This window comes from Lonchura striata, chromosome W (genome assembly GCF_050655825.1).
Source record: "Lonchura striata isolate lonStrDom1 chromosome W, ASM5065582v1, whole genome shotgun sequence".
NCBI lineage: Eukaryota > Metazoa > Chordata > Aves > Passeriformes > Estrildidae > Lonchura > Lonchura striata.
Genome location: NC_140743.1, coordinates 9127008 through 9146230, shown reverse-complemented (window position 1 = coordinate 9146230; position 19223 = coordinate 9127008). Strand labels below are relative to the sequence as shown.

Sequence of the window (19223 nt, the reverse complement as noted above, 5' to 3'; positions counted from 1 at the left end):
CAGAAAGTGATACACCAATCATAGTTACAATGAATGGGGCAAAAAATCTTTTCTACATTACAACTGAAGATAAAGGGTATAAAATTATCATAAACACATTCTGTATTGAGGATGAAAGCAGGATTCATGATGCGATGCTTGTGGTTTTCAAATTCTAGCAGAGCAGAAGCAGGCAGCAAACAGCGATGTGGTTTCTCCAATTTCATTATTTGGTTGCGAAGTTGGCATAGAATTGTGAGCAGTAATTACAGACGATGATCTTTCCTTCTATAGGATATAACTCAACAAACAGATTATTCCAAAAATAATCAAAAGCAATAAGAAGAATTTGTAGCAAAATAAAAGGGAACATCAGATAGGGTACATTAAGGAATAGGATAGGAACATCAGACAATCACTTAATTAGTGATTGTCATGAATAATAAGGGGAATCGGTAAGGAGTGGACCAGGATGCCACCATCTTAGGGGGAAAACAAAATGACGGATCCCCAGTCCCGGGTTTCGACTCCATTTCCTCGGAAGAAGGTCCCTCCCGATCCTTCCCCTCGGAGGAAGACCCAGAAGAAGGATTGGGGAATATCCAACCCTGCCTCCCCCAACAGGGACTAGCCTCATGCAGAGATGGTGCAGGGTCCTTGGGAAAGGGATGGGGTTGGCGGGAAACCAGGGGCGGAAAAGAAGGGTCAAGGTGGGAAAACGGGTTCCAAGTGGCGTGGCCATCGTCATCTTGGAAAGGGGTGTCAGGTACACTGCACTTGGCCTGAACAGTGTCCAGCAGGGCACTTGGGGCGGCTCGGCCACAGCAATCCCCAAGGGAGGTTAGGGAAAGGTTTAGGAAAGTCCAAGAGGATGAGGGTATGGTGAGCTTCACAGAAGCCAAGGGGGAAATCTACAGGAGAGGGGCCTGACGCGGCTGTAAGCCAACAAAATGTGTGGATGTGAAGGACCTCTCTTAGGATGTAAACAATTCTCCCATAGCTGATGTGTCACCGTTTACAATTCTGTCCCAATGGTGTCCTTTCGACCCCCCCTGCCCCCATAGCCCAGAATAGGGAGGAGAGGGTAGAAAAGGCAGCTTTCTGAGAAAGAGAAGGAGCTTTCCAGTATGAGTTACCCCAGAAAAGGCCGAGCGAGGTTGCGTCCTCCTCGGAAAAGAAAAGGCCTCCCGGCCGCCAGGGACATGCAAGGCTACAGCCCCCATCTGGACGCAGACGGTGGTTAAAACTCAAAAGAAAAAAAGGTAGCTCAGCCGCCCGCCAGGGTCCCACACCCTGCTCTGACCCAACTTACCCTCCGGGCTCACGCGGTGAAATCTCTCTCTGTCTCCTCGGTGGTGGAAAATCGCGCTAAACTGAGGATGTATTCTTTAGTAGTTTGGCTCTCCCAGAGACCTGGGTGTTCCCGTTAACCCAGAGTTCATCCCCTGAATCTCTGGGTTCGGCCACTGTCAGCCTCTGGTCTCCATTCCAATGCCGTCCCCTGACAGGCCACTCTTCAAGCTCAGTCCATCGAGCCTCTGCCAAACTCTCCTCTTTGTCCTCGGGTAAGTCTACCCGGCTCCCGGGCCCTGCAGTCTGGCTGCCCCTGCAGCGCGGCCGCTCCCGGGCGGGTAGACAGCACGCGGCGAGGACGAAGAGAGTCCCAGAGCTTCGGGTTTGTTTTCTGCCCGGCGTGTCAACTCCTCTTAGCGTCTTCAGAGCTCTTGTGGTGGCAGAGTTCCTTTCTCTCTCCCCCTTTTCACAAATCGATGGAAATAACCATCCTCTGCTACCATATGTTGCTGTTCGCTACCGGCTCCGGGCGGGTGCCGGTGGGACACAGCAGGAGGGGGAGAGAGGCAGTGCCGCTTTTTCCCCTTCGACTCTGTGAGGCTCAGTTCTAGCGCGGGAACAGATGAAATGGCGACACGGGACTCGGGTGCAGACACGTGTTTATTGTGGGAGCGTGTTCCCGAGACTCCGGGACACCGACCCTGCGGGTCGGTTATACCCCATGCCGGGGGCAGAGGGGAACCTGAGCTGCGGCCAATGGGACGGAAGGCAGGGGACAGGGACAGGGAAACCCCGGGGACAGCAATGGGAAAGGCGGGGGGGCAGGGACAGACCGCGTGGCGAGGGGAAAGGCGTGGGGGGGGGCAGGGACCGGACCGCGTGGCGAGGGGGAAGGACAAGGGAGCGCAGGAATGGGACAAAGGACCACGGGAGGGAGGGGGAACGCGCGAGAAGTGGGGAGGGGGAATGGGGGAAGAAGGGAAAATTACAAACCCCCGCAATCTCCCATACTGAGACACCAATGAGTTCCAGATGACAGGTCAAGTGGCAGACTTCAGAGACTGAAGCCATTTGCAGCTGCTTGTTCTAGTTAACTTTTGAACATGGTGTTGAATGCTGAAAAAGTAATGAGCATATTGCAAGCACCTGCCCTTCAGACTGAGAGATTTTTGTACTCTGGACAGGCACTCAAGACAAGTGCTTCTGTGAATAAAACTCAGGTGCTCAGAAGTCTACATAAATATAGCCATAAGTGTACATACAAGCTAGAGTTGTTTATTTGTGCCTTTTGCATTATTTAGGTAATACTTTCCTTATCATCAGCCAAGAAAGAAAGGTTCAAAGCCTAGGTAAAGTTTCCTGAGAAGACAAAGGGAAAAGGGAAGAAGTCCCTACAAAGTGGTTGTCCTACGAAAGCTGCACTAAGACTATTTTCTGTTAGTGTGACCAGGCATGTAGAGAGACGTTGGGTATCAGGCAGTGTTTTATTAAACAAGGTATTTAAATAGAGATATACAGAGGTGCCGTTCTGTCAAAATGTCAGCCATATTTTTTATCATTAACAGACATCAGCCACAAGATCACTTCCTGCCAAACTGAGGTAATGGTGGTGGTACTTTAATGTCTTGACCTCTTTCCAGTTTCTTCTCACAGTCAACTAGATAGTTGACTCCATCAATGACAATCTGAACTAGTTCTACCTACAAAAACAAGAAAAACAATAATAACAAAAGATGTAGGCAACACTGTTAATAGAGGAAGGAAAAAATTGGCTTGTATGGCAAAGACTGCAAGTAAAGCCAGACCCAAGGAGAATCATGACCTGGACACAGAGATCACACATGCTGTGACACAGGAAATATAGGTCATGCATTGGTCAAGTGGAAGCCCATAGTAATTCCCTTCTCCCTACCCTTTCTCCTGTTCATGCTGAGCTTGGCCTTCTAACATTAGAAATTTTCAAATAGTCCCCTAATTTCCACCAAATTCTGCTCCTACACATATGCCGATATAAATAGACAAACAGAAATGCTTAAATAAAAGGTTTAGGCTTGAGTTTAGAGACCTGTTTCAAATGTTACCACTCTGAGAATACAAGCTGCTGAGAACTACAGCATGTCAAAGCCATGGATTCCCATTTGCTGTGTTCTCACAGTTTACATATTAGGACAAAGAAAGTGAAAAGGCAGTGCCATGGATGTTTAGAGTCACTAGGCAGTTCTCTGAAGCAACAAATGCCTGTATAAATAAAGAGGTTCTGGTGTTTTGCCAACATCATCTTGTGAGGCTTGGATTAATGCCTTTATCCAAATGTGTTTGGGCTTAAAAGCTATGGAACGTTGGTCTGACATTTGGTAAATGACTGTGAAGACTACTGGCACTTTTTCTTTCTTCTGTAGAAAGTAGGATAGTTGCATTTTCTTGATGGATAGTAATGAGATATCTGAGTAATACTGAAATGACTCAGAATCATGCAGAGCTCTCCCTTATACTGTTTAGCATGCTTAAAGCATCTGTACATATGTGCTTACTTCTTGATGTTTTAGACTGCTGTTTACCTATATTCTGTGAAATACAACAGCTTTATTCAATATACAGTCAGTACTGTAGAAGAAAGAATGCACTGCATCTAAATGGACACTAGTGAATTGTGGAGGATAATCTGTACATCATCAACCATAGAAACTAAAACTTATTCTGTAATATTAAGATACTAATATAGTTGTGTGCTATTTAATTTTAAAGCCATATAGTTCTTTGAGGGACTGAAAAAGCAAAAATTATGTTCTGCTATGAGAAAACAGTCAACTGAAAACTAATTGGAATGGAAGTGCAAGGAGGGGAAGAGACACACTCATTTCCCCAGTGTAGTAATAGCATGAGCCCTGAAAGCTTCTGGATGCATGGGGTAGAGGAAGGAAGTGGGAATTCCTTCACATGACTGGGACTTGGTAGGATGGCAGGACTAGACTTTTAGCCACAGTTGTTCAGACTAACTTGCTGTGGTAGGTTGAACTTGGCTGGATGTCACTTGCCCGCCAAGCCACTCTATCACTCCCTTCCTCAGCTGGATGGGGGGGGGGGGAGGTGGGGGGGAAGAACATAATATAGGAAAAAACCCTCATGGGTCAAGATGAAGGCAGTTTACTAAAGAAAAAGCAAAGGTGGCATACATGCAAGCAGTGGAAAAAAATCCCAAAGATTTTATTCTCTACTTCCCATTAGCAAGTGATCTATGGCCTCTTCCCAGGAAGCAGGGCTTCAGCATGTGTAGTGGTTGCTCCAGAAAGCAAACACTAAAGAACGAATGCTCCCCCTCCTTCCTCCTCCTTTTCTTAGCTTTTATATCTGAACAGATGTGATATGGTATGGAATATCCCTTTGGTCAATTTGGGTTAGCTGTCCTCATTATGCGCCCTCTCAAGATCTTGGCCACCCTCAGCCTACTGGTAAGGGGGGCATAATACTGGAGACAGCACTGATGCTGCACCAGCACTGCTCAGCAGTAGCCAAAACACTGGTGTGTTATCAACACCTTTCTGGCTACCAATGAAAAGCACAGTACTAGGGGGGATGCACAGGGGAAAACTAATGCCATCCCAGCCAAACTCAATAGAGTGAAAGTGCATGACTGAATGCTAAAAGGAAAACGGCATGTAAATCCACTCATAATGTCAGTGCTTGATTCCCTGTGTGGGTTAGTCCTAAAATCCTGCTTCTTTCCTCAGCATTTTGCACTGGGTACAGCAGATACCTGTCCAATGTACAGTATGTAGCTCTGTTCCCAGTGTAAAACTTCAGTGAACCTCATTCAGAAAAATGGAGAGGGACTTTTTACAAGGGTGTGTAGTGATAGGACAAGGGGGAATGCGTTCAAACTGAAAGAGAGTAGGTGTAGATTAAATATTAGGAAGAAATTCTTTACTGTGAGGGTGGTGAGGCACTGGCACAGGTTGCCCAGAGAAGTTGTGGATTCCCCATCCCTGGAAGTGTTCAAGACCAAGCTTGATGAGGCCCGGAGCAACCTGATCTAGTTGGTGACATCCCATCTGAAGGAAGAGGGGTTGGAACTAGGTGATTTTAAAGTCCCTTCCAACCCAAACCATTCTATGATCGTATGATTCTTAGATACCTAGCTCATGCCCAGCACTGGAGAGACAACCTGTACACCTATCTCATAGCTGTGTAGTCCAGGAGGTATTCAGGTATAAAAGTTCATGCTGTGATGCTGAGAAACATTGTCCCAGAGGAACTTTGTTACCACAACCAAATGTTCCTAGTACCTGCATGCTTTCAACAAAATGCTTCAGCACATGATGTAAACCAGTCACATTTATGGAACTTGCTCAGAAACTTGTCATATTTGGCAAACACTGCATGCACTGTAGTAATTTTTTATTGTGCAAGCCTTTTCATTGGGTTAAGTTCACAAGGAGAAAAAACTGCCCTAACTGCAAAAAATGACTGAATTCTTAGTGAACTCAGATGGAGGGAAACGGTCTTAGTGCAGATTTGAGTTTAAAAGCAAGGAATAAAACAAACAAGTTACCTCTGATCGACCCATGCGGTCCAAGTTGGAGATATCATACACATCTGCTACAGCTGCTGTGTCCACTCCACCAGTGCCACGCTTCTGTAGCCTCAAGTTATCCAGGATTTTTGGAAACCTGGGATCCTAACAGAAGAAATAGGTTTGTGCATATTGTCTTTTGCCTTTTTTATTGTTATTATCCATGATCTAATACCATCTCCAGAATGACAGGCAGAGTGAATTTCCTCTGTCTTTGGATTATAGCCTGTCTTGGTGTTTGTCTGCTGAGTAGATTAATTTCCATAACAAATATAATAATTTTCAAAATACAAGTATGCTCAGTCATGCATTATGCCTGGGACCTAGCTGTTGAACATCTTTCAAACATCCAATTGCTGCAAATAATCATTTTTTATTTGTTTCTTTATAAATCACATGAAGACCTAATTTATATCACTGGCCTTTTAAACAATTTATGTACCTTGCTAAGCTTTGGCAGCTTTACATGGACTCCAGCACGTAAACCAGTTCCTAGGTTCGAAGGACAAGTCAGAATGTATCCAAGACGTTCATTCCACATGAACTCCCAGCCTCGTTCTTTAATTAATCTTTCAACCTATGAAGGAAAAAAAAAAAAAGAGGAAAAAGAAAGAACTGCATATAAACATATCATCTTCTGACAGTTATTTATAGATTAAATTCTTTTCACTTTGTACCTATGTTGATGATTAACTCCACTATTTACTGATGGAGTTGCATATAAATATACTCAAGTAAAATCTGGTTTGGCTCTAGTATGAGCCTTTGTATTCATCAGGCATCAAGTTTCACAGTGAATATTACAAAAATTTCTTCATCATTTTCTAACTACCCTTAACTTGAAGGCTCTTTAGCACTTTATCACATGGCCTTAGCCCATGAAACTACATGGTCACATAATAATTTTTTACCTATAGTATAAATTATTTTCTAGCCTAGGTGCTTTTAAAGCAAGGTTGCAAAGCACAAGACCAAATATCTCAAATACTGTGGAGTAAACAAAAGGAGCCAAAGCCTAGTTTTATATAATTTTCAAGGTGATTACATGATGCTAGGTGAAGGACACCTGATTTTGAAATGCTTAAAATTCATAGCCATGTTTCCACTATGAAAAGACTACATAGGTCCTCTGTAATGATTTTCATTAGTAATTCTAAAATCCAGTTACAAAGGAGACTAAAATCATTATCCTCAGGAATATCACAAAGGTCTATTGACCTTTGAATAAGCCACTATTCTGTCCACTCAGATACACTTCTGAGACTTAATTCTGTGACCCAAATACAATTTCAGTTCAGTAAAACCACTGTCAGAAGATAATCAGACACCTATGCCAGTTCAGGTACACAAGTCCTCTGAAATATAGGCAAATATTTCCATTCTGCAGAAGAATACAAAATAATGGACTCTCCTGACATTTAAAAATTGCGTGAGGACACAGAAATTGCTTGTAAGAAACTAGATTTGATTTCCTGCCTCATACACTTGCTCTGGTCACAGTTCCCAAAGCTATCTGACCATATGTTAATGTCCAGAGGCCTACTTCTCTTGAACAAGAGACAAGCACAGTAGCAGAGGAAAAAATGGAAAAAACATCCACAAGCTGTCACTTAGACCCTAATCCTGTACATTATTCAGTGTCATGGATATGCTTAAAAAGCATACCAGATCCTAGTGAACCACCCAGATGCCAATGAAGCATGCACTAGGCACTTTTGTTTTTCCATGTTTCCAAACTCACCAAATACTCAAAATTTCTTAGAGATGTTCTGAACTTACCTTCAGGGACTACTTCCTCAATCAGATAATCATAGAATCATATAATGGCTTGGGTTGGAAAGGACCTTAAAGATCATCTAGTTCCAACCCCCTGCCATGGGCAGGGACACCTTTCACTAGACCAGGTTGCTCAGAGCCTTATCCAACTTGGCCTTGAACACTTCCAGGGGTGGGGCATCCACAACTTCTCTGGGCAACCTGTGCCAGTGCCTCACCACCCTCACAGTAAAGAATTTTTTCCTAATATCTAATCTAAACCTACTCTCTTTCAAATTAAACCCATTCCCCCTTGTCCTATCACTATATGCTCTTGTAAACAATGTCTTTCAATTTTTCTTGTAGACTCCCTTCAGGTACCAGAAGGCTGCAATTAGGTCACCCCAAAGCCGCCTCTTTTCCAGGCTGAACAAAACCAATTATTTCAGCCTTTTCTCATAGCAGAGGTGTTCCATCTCTCTAATAATTTTGGTGGCCTCCTCTGAATTCACTTCAACAGGTCAATGTCCTTCCTGTGCTGGGGATCCCAGAGCTGGATGCAGCACTCCAGGTGGGGTTTCACATTAGCATAGTAGAAGGGCGGCATCACCTCCCTTGACCTGCTGGCCACATTTATTTTGATGCAGCCCAGGATACAATTGGCTTTCTGGACTGAAAGCACACTTTTCCAGCTCATGTCCAGCCTCTCATCCACCAGGACCTCCGTGGCCTTCTCAGCAGAGCTGCTTTTGATGTGTTCATCCCCCAGCCTGTATTGATACCAGGGGTTGCCCCTACTCAGGTACAGAACCTTGAACTTGGTTTTATTAAACCTCATGAGATTCCCATGGTCCCACTTCTTGAGCTTGTCCAGGTCCCTCTGGATGGCATCCTGTCCTTCAAGGCATGTCAACCACACCACTCAGCTTGGTGTCATCTGCAAACTTGCTGAGGGTGCATTCAATCCCTTTGTCTATGTTCTTGATGAAGACATTGAATAACACTGGCCCAGATACAGACTGCTGAGGGACATCACTCACCACTGATGTTCATTGGGACTGAGCCACTGACCACTACCCTCTGGATGTGACTGTCCAACTAATTTCTTATATATCTAACAGTCCACTCATAAAATCCATCTCTCTCCAGTTCAGAGAGAAGGATGTTGGAGGGGACCATGTCAAAGGCTTTACAGAAGCCCAGATAAATGATATCTGCAGTTCTTTTTTTGTCCACTGATGTAGTCACCCCATCATAGAAGGCCACTAGGTGGGTCAGGCAGGATGTGCCCTTTGTACAGAAGTGCTGGCTGCCTTGAACCACCTCCCCATCCTCCATGTGCCTTAACATAGCTTCTAGGAGGATCTGTTCTATGATCTTCCCAAGCACAGAGGTGAGGCTAACAGGTCAGTAGTTCCCAGGGTCCTGCTTTCTACCCTTTTTAAAGATAGGGAAAATGTTTTCCATTTTCGAGGAACCTGGGACTTCACCTGACTGCCAAGACCTCAAATATCATGCAGAGTGGTTTGACAATGACATCAGCCAATTCCTCCAGGACTCTGGGTTGCATCTCATTGGGTCCCATAGGTTTTTGTACATTCAGTTTCTTCAGGTGGTCATGAACCTGATCTTTACTTATGGTGGAAAGAACTTTGCTCCCCAGTCCCCATCCTGCTGTCTATCCACAGGAGAAATGTGGGAAGAGAGGTTGCCATTGAAGACTGAGAAAAAAAAATTGTTGAATACATCAGCCTTCTCATCCATTGTTACCAGTTCACCAGCACTGTTTATCAGAAGGGGTACATGTTCTTTGATTTTCCTTTTCTGGTTAATATACATGTAGAAGCCATTATAGTTCCCTGCTTTCACTACTTTGACATGTGGTATTTGTTTGGGGTTTTTTTCGGGTGAAGGCCTATGCTGGTGGCTTTGAAGCAATATGGGAGTGTACAACTGTATAAGCTATACAGCAGTTGAGGATTTCCTGAGACAGGGTGTGGGTTTCAAATTCAGTCAAAGAAAGAAACTGAGAATTTCTAGCCAGGCAGAGGCCTGGGAAAGAGCTAAAAAAATTATAAATAATTCTTTATCTCTCTTGTTTTTCACATTGTTAATAGTTAAGTTCTATCACTGTGCGTCAAGCACTTTGCGCCAATGGTCTGGGTTGTTTTCACTTCAGGACCAATGAAGTTGGTCCTCACGAAGCTCTGTATAAAAGAGCGGTGTATCTTGAATAAACCGGAGTTTTACTCTCAGCAACCTTCTGGTCAGAGTCTTCTCATTCCCGTCCTGCCTCAACAGTGACAACAGGGGAGTCTAGAAATCCAGAGAAGCTGGAGTGAAATCTGCTTTTCCAGAGTGAAACGAATAAAGCAATTGTTCCAAGGAAAAATTAAAAAAAAAACCCATTTCTTTAGCCATTCAGTGCTGAAGATTGTAATATAAAAGCCAAAATGATATTTTACCTATTTTTTCTACAACTCAGCTAACAATTTGTTTCCTTCTTTAACTGCTATTAATGTGGGTTGCTACTTGAACTAGTGTTACTTTATTTTGTTGCTTCTGGAGATGTCAGTTCAGTGTTAATCATGCTAAGTAATGCTGACAACAGCCCAACAATAAACAAACAGGTATAATAAATTCACTGAGCCACTACCTCTTTTAAACCATGACAAAATCTTTCAAACACCCGTTTCATGTTGCCACCCTTTTCCATGGAGATCACCCTGGTGTGGTCCTCTTCATTAATCCAGACAAGAAATGTCTTGTCATTGTTATGCCTGGTTGAGAGAAAAAAAACAGCTTTAAAGCACAAGATAGGCCCTGAAAAATAACTCTCAGTATCCTTAGTTTCATTACAGTCTTTCAGGACTGTGAAGAGGTTGGTTAAGCACTGCAAAATAATGTTGCTCTGCACAGTTAAGGATGAAGTTAAGCTACTTTCACATCTTGATTCCCCCATGCCAATGGAATTATGCAGGTTTCTCAAGTCACAGTGAGAAGAGCAGTTTTCTCTGATCACATCATGCTGCCCTGAAGCTGAGCTATGAAAAACGTCTTCAAACATTAACACAGTTGGGATGTACAACTGCTAAGGGAACAGGTAAATGGAGAAGCAAAATTCTGCATCTTCAGTCCCTGGGGATGGTTTTTACTGCTGTTAGAAAATTGTGCCATTAGAAAAAAAACTGAGGGCACAGCCACATGATTGTACCTAATTGTATTGTCTTCTAAATCAAATCCCAGTGCCCTTCACATCACTTTAGAACACTGAATTGCCACATCAGTCAAATTATATGTCTGAGGAAAACAGCTACATGTTGCTTCTGGACACTGCATTAAAGATGCTGGCTTGTCAATTAAGATAATGCCTACAGAGAAGTTATCTACTCTTGTTCCAGACAGATTAGTCATGACTAGGTTTATAAAGTGCTAGATCATACCTGCGGTCAAATTTCCTTGCTTTTCTCCATTTTTTCTGTCTTTTGCGGCAATTTTTATACAGAATGTAGAAAGTGGTTGATAAGATTTGTGCATACAAACAGTAGAATATGACCAGGTTTGAAACACATTAAATTTGCAACTTCACTGAGAGCTTAACTTGCAGTCTGCCTTTTACTGCAGCTTGCTTTTCACACTTTGACAATGCAAAACTGAACAGGTGCAAACATCCTGTGGCCTGACATTATAGTTACAGAGAGGTCCAGTTATTTCCTTTTCAGTCACATACAAATATTCAGGGTAGGATTTTCCAGAGACTGATGTTGTCCTGACTAAGCTTCTTTAATTAAATGCATCTTTCCATTGCATTAAGGAATGCTGAGTGATACCACAACACAGGAAAAAAAAAAAAAAAAGTTCTATGGAAATACTGCATCATGTTCAGAAGCTTATCCAGTATTATTCTGATAAGTTAAACCTCCTTTGTCAGGGAGCATGCACTGTAAAACCTGACGAAAGTCTGTGGAAATAATGTCATGATGATTCACAGACTCTTTCTAAAATCAAACTTTTATCTTGAAATAGAAAAAACATAATAAAAAAGCCCATAGAAGGACCCATGTTTATGGTGCTACATTGTGTTGCTGTTATTAATGATTGTTTATGTAGAATCATAGAATAACGGGATTATTTAGGTTGGAAAAGACACATAAGATCATCAAGTCCAACCATTAACCTAACACTGCCAAGTCCACCACTAAACCATATCCTTAAGTGCCTCATCTACATGTCTTTTAAATACCTCCAGGGATGGTGTCTCTATCACATCCCTGGGCAGTCTGTTCCAATGCTTCACAACCCTTTTGGTGAAGAAATTTCTCCTAATATCGAATCTAAACCTCCCCTGGTGCAACTTGAGGACATTTCTTCTTATCCTATTGCTTCTTACCCAGGAGAAGAGGCTGACCCCTACCTCAGGTAGTTGTAGAGAGTGAGAAGGTCTCCCCTCAGTCTCATTTTCTCCAGTCTGGTTCCCTCAGCCACTTCTCATCTGACTTGTGGTCTAGACCCTTCACCAGCTTTGTTGCCCTTCTCTGGACACACTCTAGAACTTCAATGTCTTTCTTGTAGTGAGGGGCCCAAAACTGAACACAGTATTTGAGGTGTGGCCCCACCAGTGCCAAATACAGGACAATCACTTCCCTCGCCCTGCTGGCCACACTATTTCTGATACAAGCCAGGATGCCATTGGCCTTCTTGGCCACCTGGGCACACCTCAGGCTCATATGAAGATGGCTATTGACTAATACCCCCAAGTCCTTTTCTACTGAGCAGCTTTCTAGACAGTCTTCCCCAAGCCTGTGGCATTGCATGGGGTAGTTGTGACCCAAGTGCAGGATCTGGCATTTACCCTGGTTGAACTTCATGCAATTGGCCTCACCCCATCTATCTAGTCTGTCCAGATCCCTCTATAGAGCCTTCCTGCCCTCAAGCAGATCAACACTCCCGCCTAACTTGGTGTCATCTGCAAATATATTAAGGGTTCACTGGATGCCCTCATGCAAATCATCAATAAAGATATTAAACAGAATTGAACCCAATACTGAGCCCTGAGAAACATCACTTGTTACTTTTAACTCCATTCACTACATCTCTTTGGATCCAGCCATCCAGTCAGTTTTTTACCCAGCAGAGAGCGAGAGTACACCCTTTCAAGCCATGAGCAGTTAGTTTCTCCAGGAGAATGTTGTGTGAAACTGTGCCAAAGGCTTTACCAAAGCCCAGCTAAACAACACCTGCAGCCTTTCCCTCATCTACTAAGTGGATCACCTTGTCTTAGAAGGAGACCAGGTTAGTCAAGCAGAATCTGCCTTTCCTAAGTCCATGCTGGCTGGGTCTGATCCCCTGCTTGTCCTGTACATGCCATTTGATGGTACTCATGATGATCTGCTCCATAACCTTCCTGCACACCAATGTCATGCTGACAGGCCTGTAGTTCCTCAGATTGTCCTTCTGTCCCTTCTTGTAGATGGACTTCACATTTGGTAATTTCCAGTCAACTGAGACCTCCTCGGTTAGGCAGGACTGCTGGTAAATGATTGAAAGCAGCTTGGTGAGTGCTTTCTCCCACTCCCTCAGTACTCTTGGAAGGATCCCCTTGGGCCCCATTGACTTTTGTATTTCTAAGTAGTGTTGCAGGTCACTGACCATTTCCCCTTGGATAATGGGGCTTCATTCAGCTCCCTGACTGTCTTTCAGCTCAGAGGGCTGGGTGCACTGAGAACAATTGATCTTACTATTAAAGATTGAGGTAATGAAGGCATTAAGTACCTCAGCCTTTCCTCATCCTTTGTCACCATGTTTCCCCCTCCCATCCAATAAAGGATGGAGATTGTCCTTAGCCCTCCTTGTGTTGTTAATGTATTTATACAACTATTTTTATTGCCTTTTATAGAAGTTGCCATATTAACTTCTAGCTGTGCTTCCTGGACTCCTTTGCTCTTCATGAATGCTTCACAAAGCACTCTCTCAACCAGACCCTTAAACAGGCCAAAGTCTGCCTTCCAGAAGTCCAAGGTAGCAGTTCTGGTAACCATACTTCTTACTTCTCCAAGAATTGAAAACCCTTAACATTTCATGATCACTGTGCTCAAAATGGCCCCCAAACATCATATCACCCACAGTTCTTTCTCTTTTCACAAACAAAAAGTCCAGCGAGCATGCCTTCCCTAGTTGGCTCATTCTCCAGATGTGTCATGAAGTTTTCTTCTGCAGATTCCAGGAACCTTTTAGACTGTTTCCTCTCTGCTGTATTGTGTTTCCAGCAGACAAGTGGTAAGTTGAAGTCTCCAAGAGAAAAAGGGCTAGTGAATGTGACACTATTCCCAGATGCTCATAGAATATTTCATCCGCCATTTCATCCTGGTTAAATGAAGACCACAAGGATATCTGCCTTGTTAGCCTTTTCCTTGGTTCTTGCTTATAAACATGCAACCCTTTCATCACCATTGGCAAGCTCTAAACAGTCAAAACACTCCCTAACATACATGGCTGCCCCATGGCCTCTCCTTTCTTGCCTATCCCTTCTGAAGAGTTTATAGCCATACATTGAAGCACTCCAGTTCTGAGTCATCCCACCATGTTTTCATTACTGCAATTATATCATAGTTTTTCAGCTGTTCAATGACTTCCAGCTCCTCCTGTTTGCTGCTCATGCTGCAGGCATTGGTGTAGATGCACTTCAGCTGGGGTATTGATCCTTCCACCTTTATTGTGGGAGAAGCCCTAATTCCTTTGTGACTGTTATCAAGTTCTTCTATGGTTTCTAAAACTTCAACAATACTTGCATCATTTCTGTGTCTTTGCCTATAAAAATATAAAGGTCTTTATTTTTTCTTCAATTAATCATTTAAAACACTACAAAAATATTTAAAAACAAACTGAACATGCTGTGAGTACCAGTGTAGAGTGACTGTGGGGTTAGGAGAAGCAAGGACACTTGTAATACATTTTTTAAAACATGACACAAGCTTCTACGTATCACACAACATACCAGATTCCTCTGGCATCTGGCCAGTCACGTGCCATCCCAGCACATGTTAGCAAAGGGGACACTGGCTTATCAAAGAGAAAATGATCCTGGACACAAAAACAGGACCAGAAAGAGAAATAAAAACAGAGAAAGAGAAAGATACAAAATGAATTGAAGTTTATTAAGGGAAGCAGTATAACCCTGTCCTCTGCATGTAATATTAAGGTAGTCAATACAATTAAATGAAATAGCATGGCTTGTGAACCTGATTCTCTCCTGGCTTAAAGTATGAGAATAATGTTGATAACACACTCATGTTTTGGTTGTTGCTCAGCAGTGCTTACTCTAATTAAAGGACTTCTCAGTTTCACATGGTCTGCCAATGAGGAGGTGAACAAAAAGCTAGGAGGGAGCATGACCTAAACAGCTGACTTGAACTGGCCAAAGGGTTATTCCATACCATAGAATATCATGCTCATTATATAAACTGAAGGGAGTTGGAGCAGCTGAGGAGTGGCTGCATGGTACTTACTTGCCAGCTGGGGTTAAACTATGACAGACTTTTCTTGAGTTGAGATCATGGAAGATTGGAAAAGACCATGTTAAAACAAGTTTTTTATCAACATTCATTGTATTGTTTAGTAGCTGCTGGTCACAGTGTTGATTCATTTGCTCTCAGTGCTGTTGTGCTTGTTCTCAGGTTTTTTTACATAATGCCTTACTCGCTGTATGTGTTCCCTGTGGATATTTATTATCCTTGGGACCTGGGCTCAGATTATGATTGTAGTGGACTTTGTAGTATGTGTTTATGATATAGTAGACTTGCTGGTGGTAAAACTAAGGTGGTCCATGCACTCATCATTGCCACCACCTGTGTACTTTGGGAGCTACCAAAGTATTAAGGCCTGAACAACAGGCCCTGGGTCAAAGTTGACCTCTAGATGAACCTTTCAACCAAATATTATATGTATCCACTCATTAAAATAGTGTTATTAGCAATATGATATATGCACCCGTTCATTGGCAAAACATGTATTTATGTTTCCATATTTAGAAACCAGACAAGACCACATCTGGCCTTGTCTGGGGGTGTAGGAACAAAGACAACTCCCTTGGTTCCTCCTTGAGGCCTGTCCAAGCTTTGGTAGAAACCCAACAGAAGAATAAAAACAGATGTTTCCATACTAGAAATAACAGTAGCTTGTTTATTCAACATAAAAGCTGGGCTATTCTCACAGTGAAGTTGGAAGCCTCTTTGCCTGTAGGTGGGTGCACCTGTAGGATTTCCCAGTTACCAGGAGTGGTCCTCCAGTCCCTTGCTGTGACAGTATCTTCCCCCAGCTTTTGTGCAGATCTGGATGAAGTGGTAAAGTATTGGGGTAACTGGTGATGTATCTTTCTTAATCACTATAGGCATTATTTTGTGGCAATGATTAGATGGATTGCTTATCTTATCCTTTTGTAATTCTTTGCAGTTTAGTATTATAGTAAATTAAACTAATCCTTAAGTTGGTGTCTCTCTGGTACTGACCCTGCTCACTGTCAAAACAGCTATCTACTGGGAACTGTCAATAATTACATCTTTTATTTTCTCTCCCAGAGAGCCAACCTATGGGGGAGATTCCTTCCTTCCTTCCTTCCTTCCTTCCTTCCTTCCTTCCTTCCTTCCTTCCTTCCTTCCTTCCTTCCTTCCTTCCTTCCTTCCTTCCTTCCTTCCTTCCTTCCTCTGATTACAGTAGCATTTGAGAACTTTAAAGATTTTGAATATCCTTTGCACACCCTTGAAACCAACCTGATCCTTGTGCTAGGAGCCAGCATGTGGCTGAATATGGTTCAGGTCTTGTTTAAGGTTAAACAGTTATTTAAGAACATCACCCAGGCATCTATCTCAAGGATGGATAGTTATGAATGTCAGGGTGTGTGAGAATATGGGCAAGTACCCAGGACAGTGACCACCTCCAACATTTTGGAACCCCTGAAAATGTGCAGAATCCTGAAAAACTAGTAAAATATTAGGAAGAAGTATGCTGTCACCCTGGCAATTCCAGAAAGACACAAATCACTGCAACCTGTTGGAGCCTAGCTAATGCCTACAGAACCATGTTCTACACTACTCAGTACCCTCAGGAGGAAGAGAAGGTCTCTGGATCTGATGACAAAATGACAGGCACTGAGGCTTCTACAACCCCAATGATAGACATTGTGGCTACTTGAGCCCTGGTGACAGGTCCCACGGTTACTCCAACCCCTGTGACAGACACTGCCACTGAACCAGAGAACCAACCTGTGCTGGTATTAGTTACCCCTATACACAAGAAGAAATAGACATGAAAGACATCTCATTTAATAAAGGAGGACACATGCAAAAACCAGATGTAACATGGAGTTATACTTACATCAATAAGCTGCTGCTGATCCTTCTCAGACATATTTGTCAAGCTATAGTATTTTCCAGAAAGGTCTCCTTTCAGCCCAGCTAGAGCAGTGACTACAACATTTTCCACTTCTCTTCTCTCTGCCCTGGTACAAGCTGGAGGAAGGCTGAGACCCCGGATGCTACGACCAGTACGTACTCGTGATGAGAGGACATATCGCTCATCAAATTGACCATGGGTGATCTGAAGGAAGAATGTTTTTTAATTTACATACAGTCACCCATTTTGTACAGCACCATTTAAATATCCCATCATAAAAAATGTGCCACCTTTCTGCCCAGGAATCATGACCTCATCTAGATATCACAGAACATTAGGAACCCCTCTGTTTCAAATACTAAGGGTTTTTTTAAGAAACTCCAAAGTTCTTTTGCTGACTGAATGTGGCAAAGTAACCAGCTGATTTTTCTTAGCTCCGGCATGGAATATGAAAAGATCTGAATGGCTTTTTGAAACATGGATATGAACATGAAAATGCAGCCAAGTGTGGAAGTTCTTTTGAAAGAAGAAAGTCTAAGATGATACTAATCAATGCCATTATTGAACTATGAAGGAAACACCAAGCAATGGCTAAGACTTGACTCTGTGTGTGCAGGAGAAGGGGAATGTTTTCACTCTGATCCTTAAATACATGGTTAACTTTAGCTCATGAACAGGGTCACAGTGATATTAGGCAAAGCCCCAAATGTTTTGTACCACCTGGGATCAATACCTCTGTTAAGAACAAGGTAGGAATGCAACTAGTTTGCTGTTAGATCCATGACTGCACCAAAGATTTCTGCAAACCTCTTTCACCCTCTCTCCACTGGGTTTAATCCAGCTCTGATATTGCACAGTTGTGTAACCATGGATCCAACAACTTTGAAAATAGCTGTCTGAAAAAGATTTCTGATAAATTTCATCTGCAGTCTTTAAACCTTGGTTTGAGCTGCAATTAATTTAAGGCACCTTTCAGTCCTCATCTGAGCTACTTTCTAAGTATGCCTGTGCCTGGTCTTGTACCTTGTTTATCCTGACCATGCCTCGCTGACCTGACCTCAGACTTGCCTTGTCACTATGGGCTGTCAATCACTGGCCTGTTGGCTGAACCTGATGCCTTAAGTTTTAGCTTTCATATTTTTCAGATTCTATACTGCTTTAGTGTGTTACTCTGAACTTCATATTAAATGTTAATAAGTTCTCTTCATGGGGTAGTTAGACAAAACAATCCTTTTCCAGCTTGAGAACCAAGGACAGCCTCAGGCCCAAAAGCATAAACAACAGCAAATTGAAGAAAGCAACCAGGAGGATGGAACTTCATAACCTGAAGCTGTAATTGGACAATAAACCCCAATATGTAAATGGACCAAAACTTATAAGTGTAAAACCTCGTAACTCTTGTCCATCTTGGGTTCATCTTGGATGTAGCCCTGGCCAGGCTCCTGTACTGCCCAAGGTGTATCATTTAAGGCCTTTTAATAAATAACTACTTTATTCTTCTGTCTAGTCTCTGTTCTAGGTCAGCCTCTCTAGGCATCAAACTTGTTTACTGTAACTAGACCTGTTCACCTGTTCTCTCCTTGCTTGGGTACTGTGGAAATGTGTCTTTGGTGTATCCACTGTTTTGTTTTTCTTGGCTCCTAGCTTGTTCCTTTTGCACAGTCTTGTACCTCTGACACTTCTGCGTAATGTCAGGGTGTAATTGAATGAAGCAGTCAGGTGAAAGTGGTCCAGTAAAGAGAGGAAATTAGAAGAAAATAATAAGGAAGAGAAAGAAAGGCCATGTAGATGCTAGTTTGTCAGATGCTGAAAACCCCAGCAAATCTAAGCTGTAAACTAACAGGCTTACAATAAGGACAGAACCAGAGATCACTTCATTCAGACATACTCCCTGTGGGATGTGCCATTTCAGTAATTTGTGTCATTCCAGTTTCTTTAGCCAGTTTCCTTAATTTCTTTGGAGTCTGATCAGGGGAAAAAATGTACTATTACATACAGTATCTGACGTTTACCCCCTCTCAGCCCCTTAATTATCAGGCTAGCCCTGAGATCCAAGGCTTTGAGGGGAGGAACATCAGGAGATAGGCAAAGATTTTCAAAAGAGGCTCTTACCCCGATGTAGTTGTCCAGCTCTCTTTATTCTGTGATGCCCAGGGGAAAGAGCAGGGCAAAGAGACTGAACAGGAAGGGTTAGGGGTTTATCTAGGCTCTGAACAGGGAGGGCTTCTTGGCTCTCCAC

At 42.9% G+C, this 19223-nt stretch overlaps 1 protein-coding gene across 3 annotated transcripts in view; it reads right to left on the bottom strand.

Moving 5' to 3' along the window:
• Positions 1-2737: 2737 nt before the first annotated feature.
• The window catches only part of LOC146763042 (creatine kinase S-type, mitochondrial), a 40593-nt gene continuing 24107 nt past the window's right edge, over positions 2738-19223 (bottom strand). For all 3 annotated transcript variants that reach the window (XM_085571192.1, XM_085571194.1, XM_085571193.1), the window contains 6 exons: positions 16967-17188; positions 14592-14677; positions 10254-10377; positions 6285-6419; positions 5822-5947; positions 2738-2972 (listed from right to left, as the gene is read on the bottom strand). In XM_085571192.1, the coding sequence (XP_085427318.1) occupies positions 2853-2972; positions 5822-5947; positions 6285-6419; positions 10254-10377; positions 14592-14677; positions 16967-17188 (813 nt within the window). In that variant the 3' untranslated portion in view covers positions 2738-2852. The remainder of the gene's footprint in view (positions 2973-5821; positions 5948-6284; positions 6420-10253; positions 10378-14591; positions 14678-16966; positions 17189-19223) is intronic.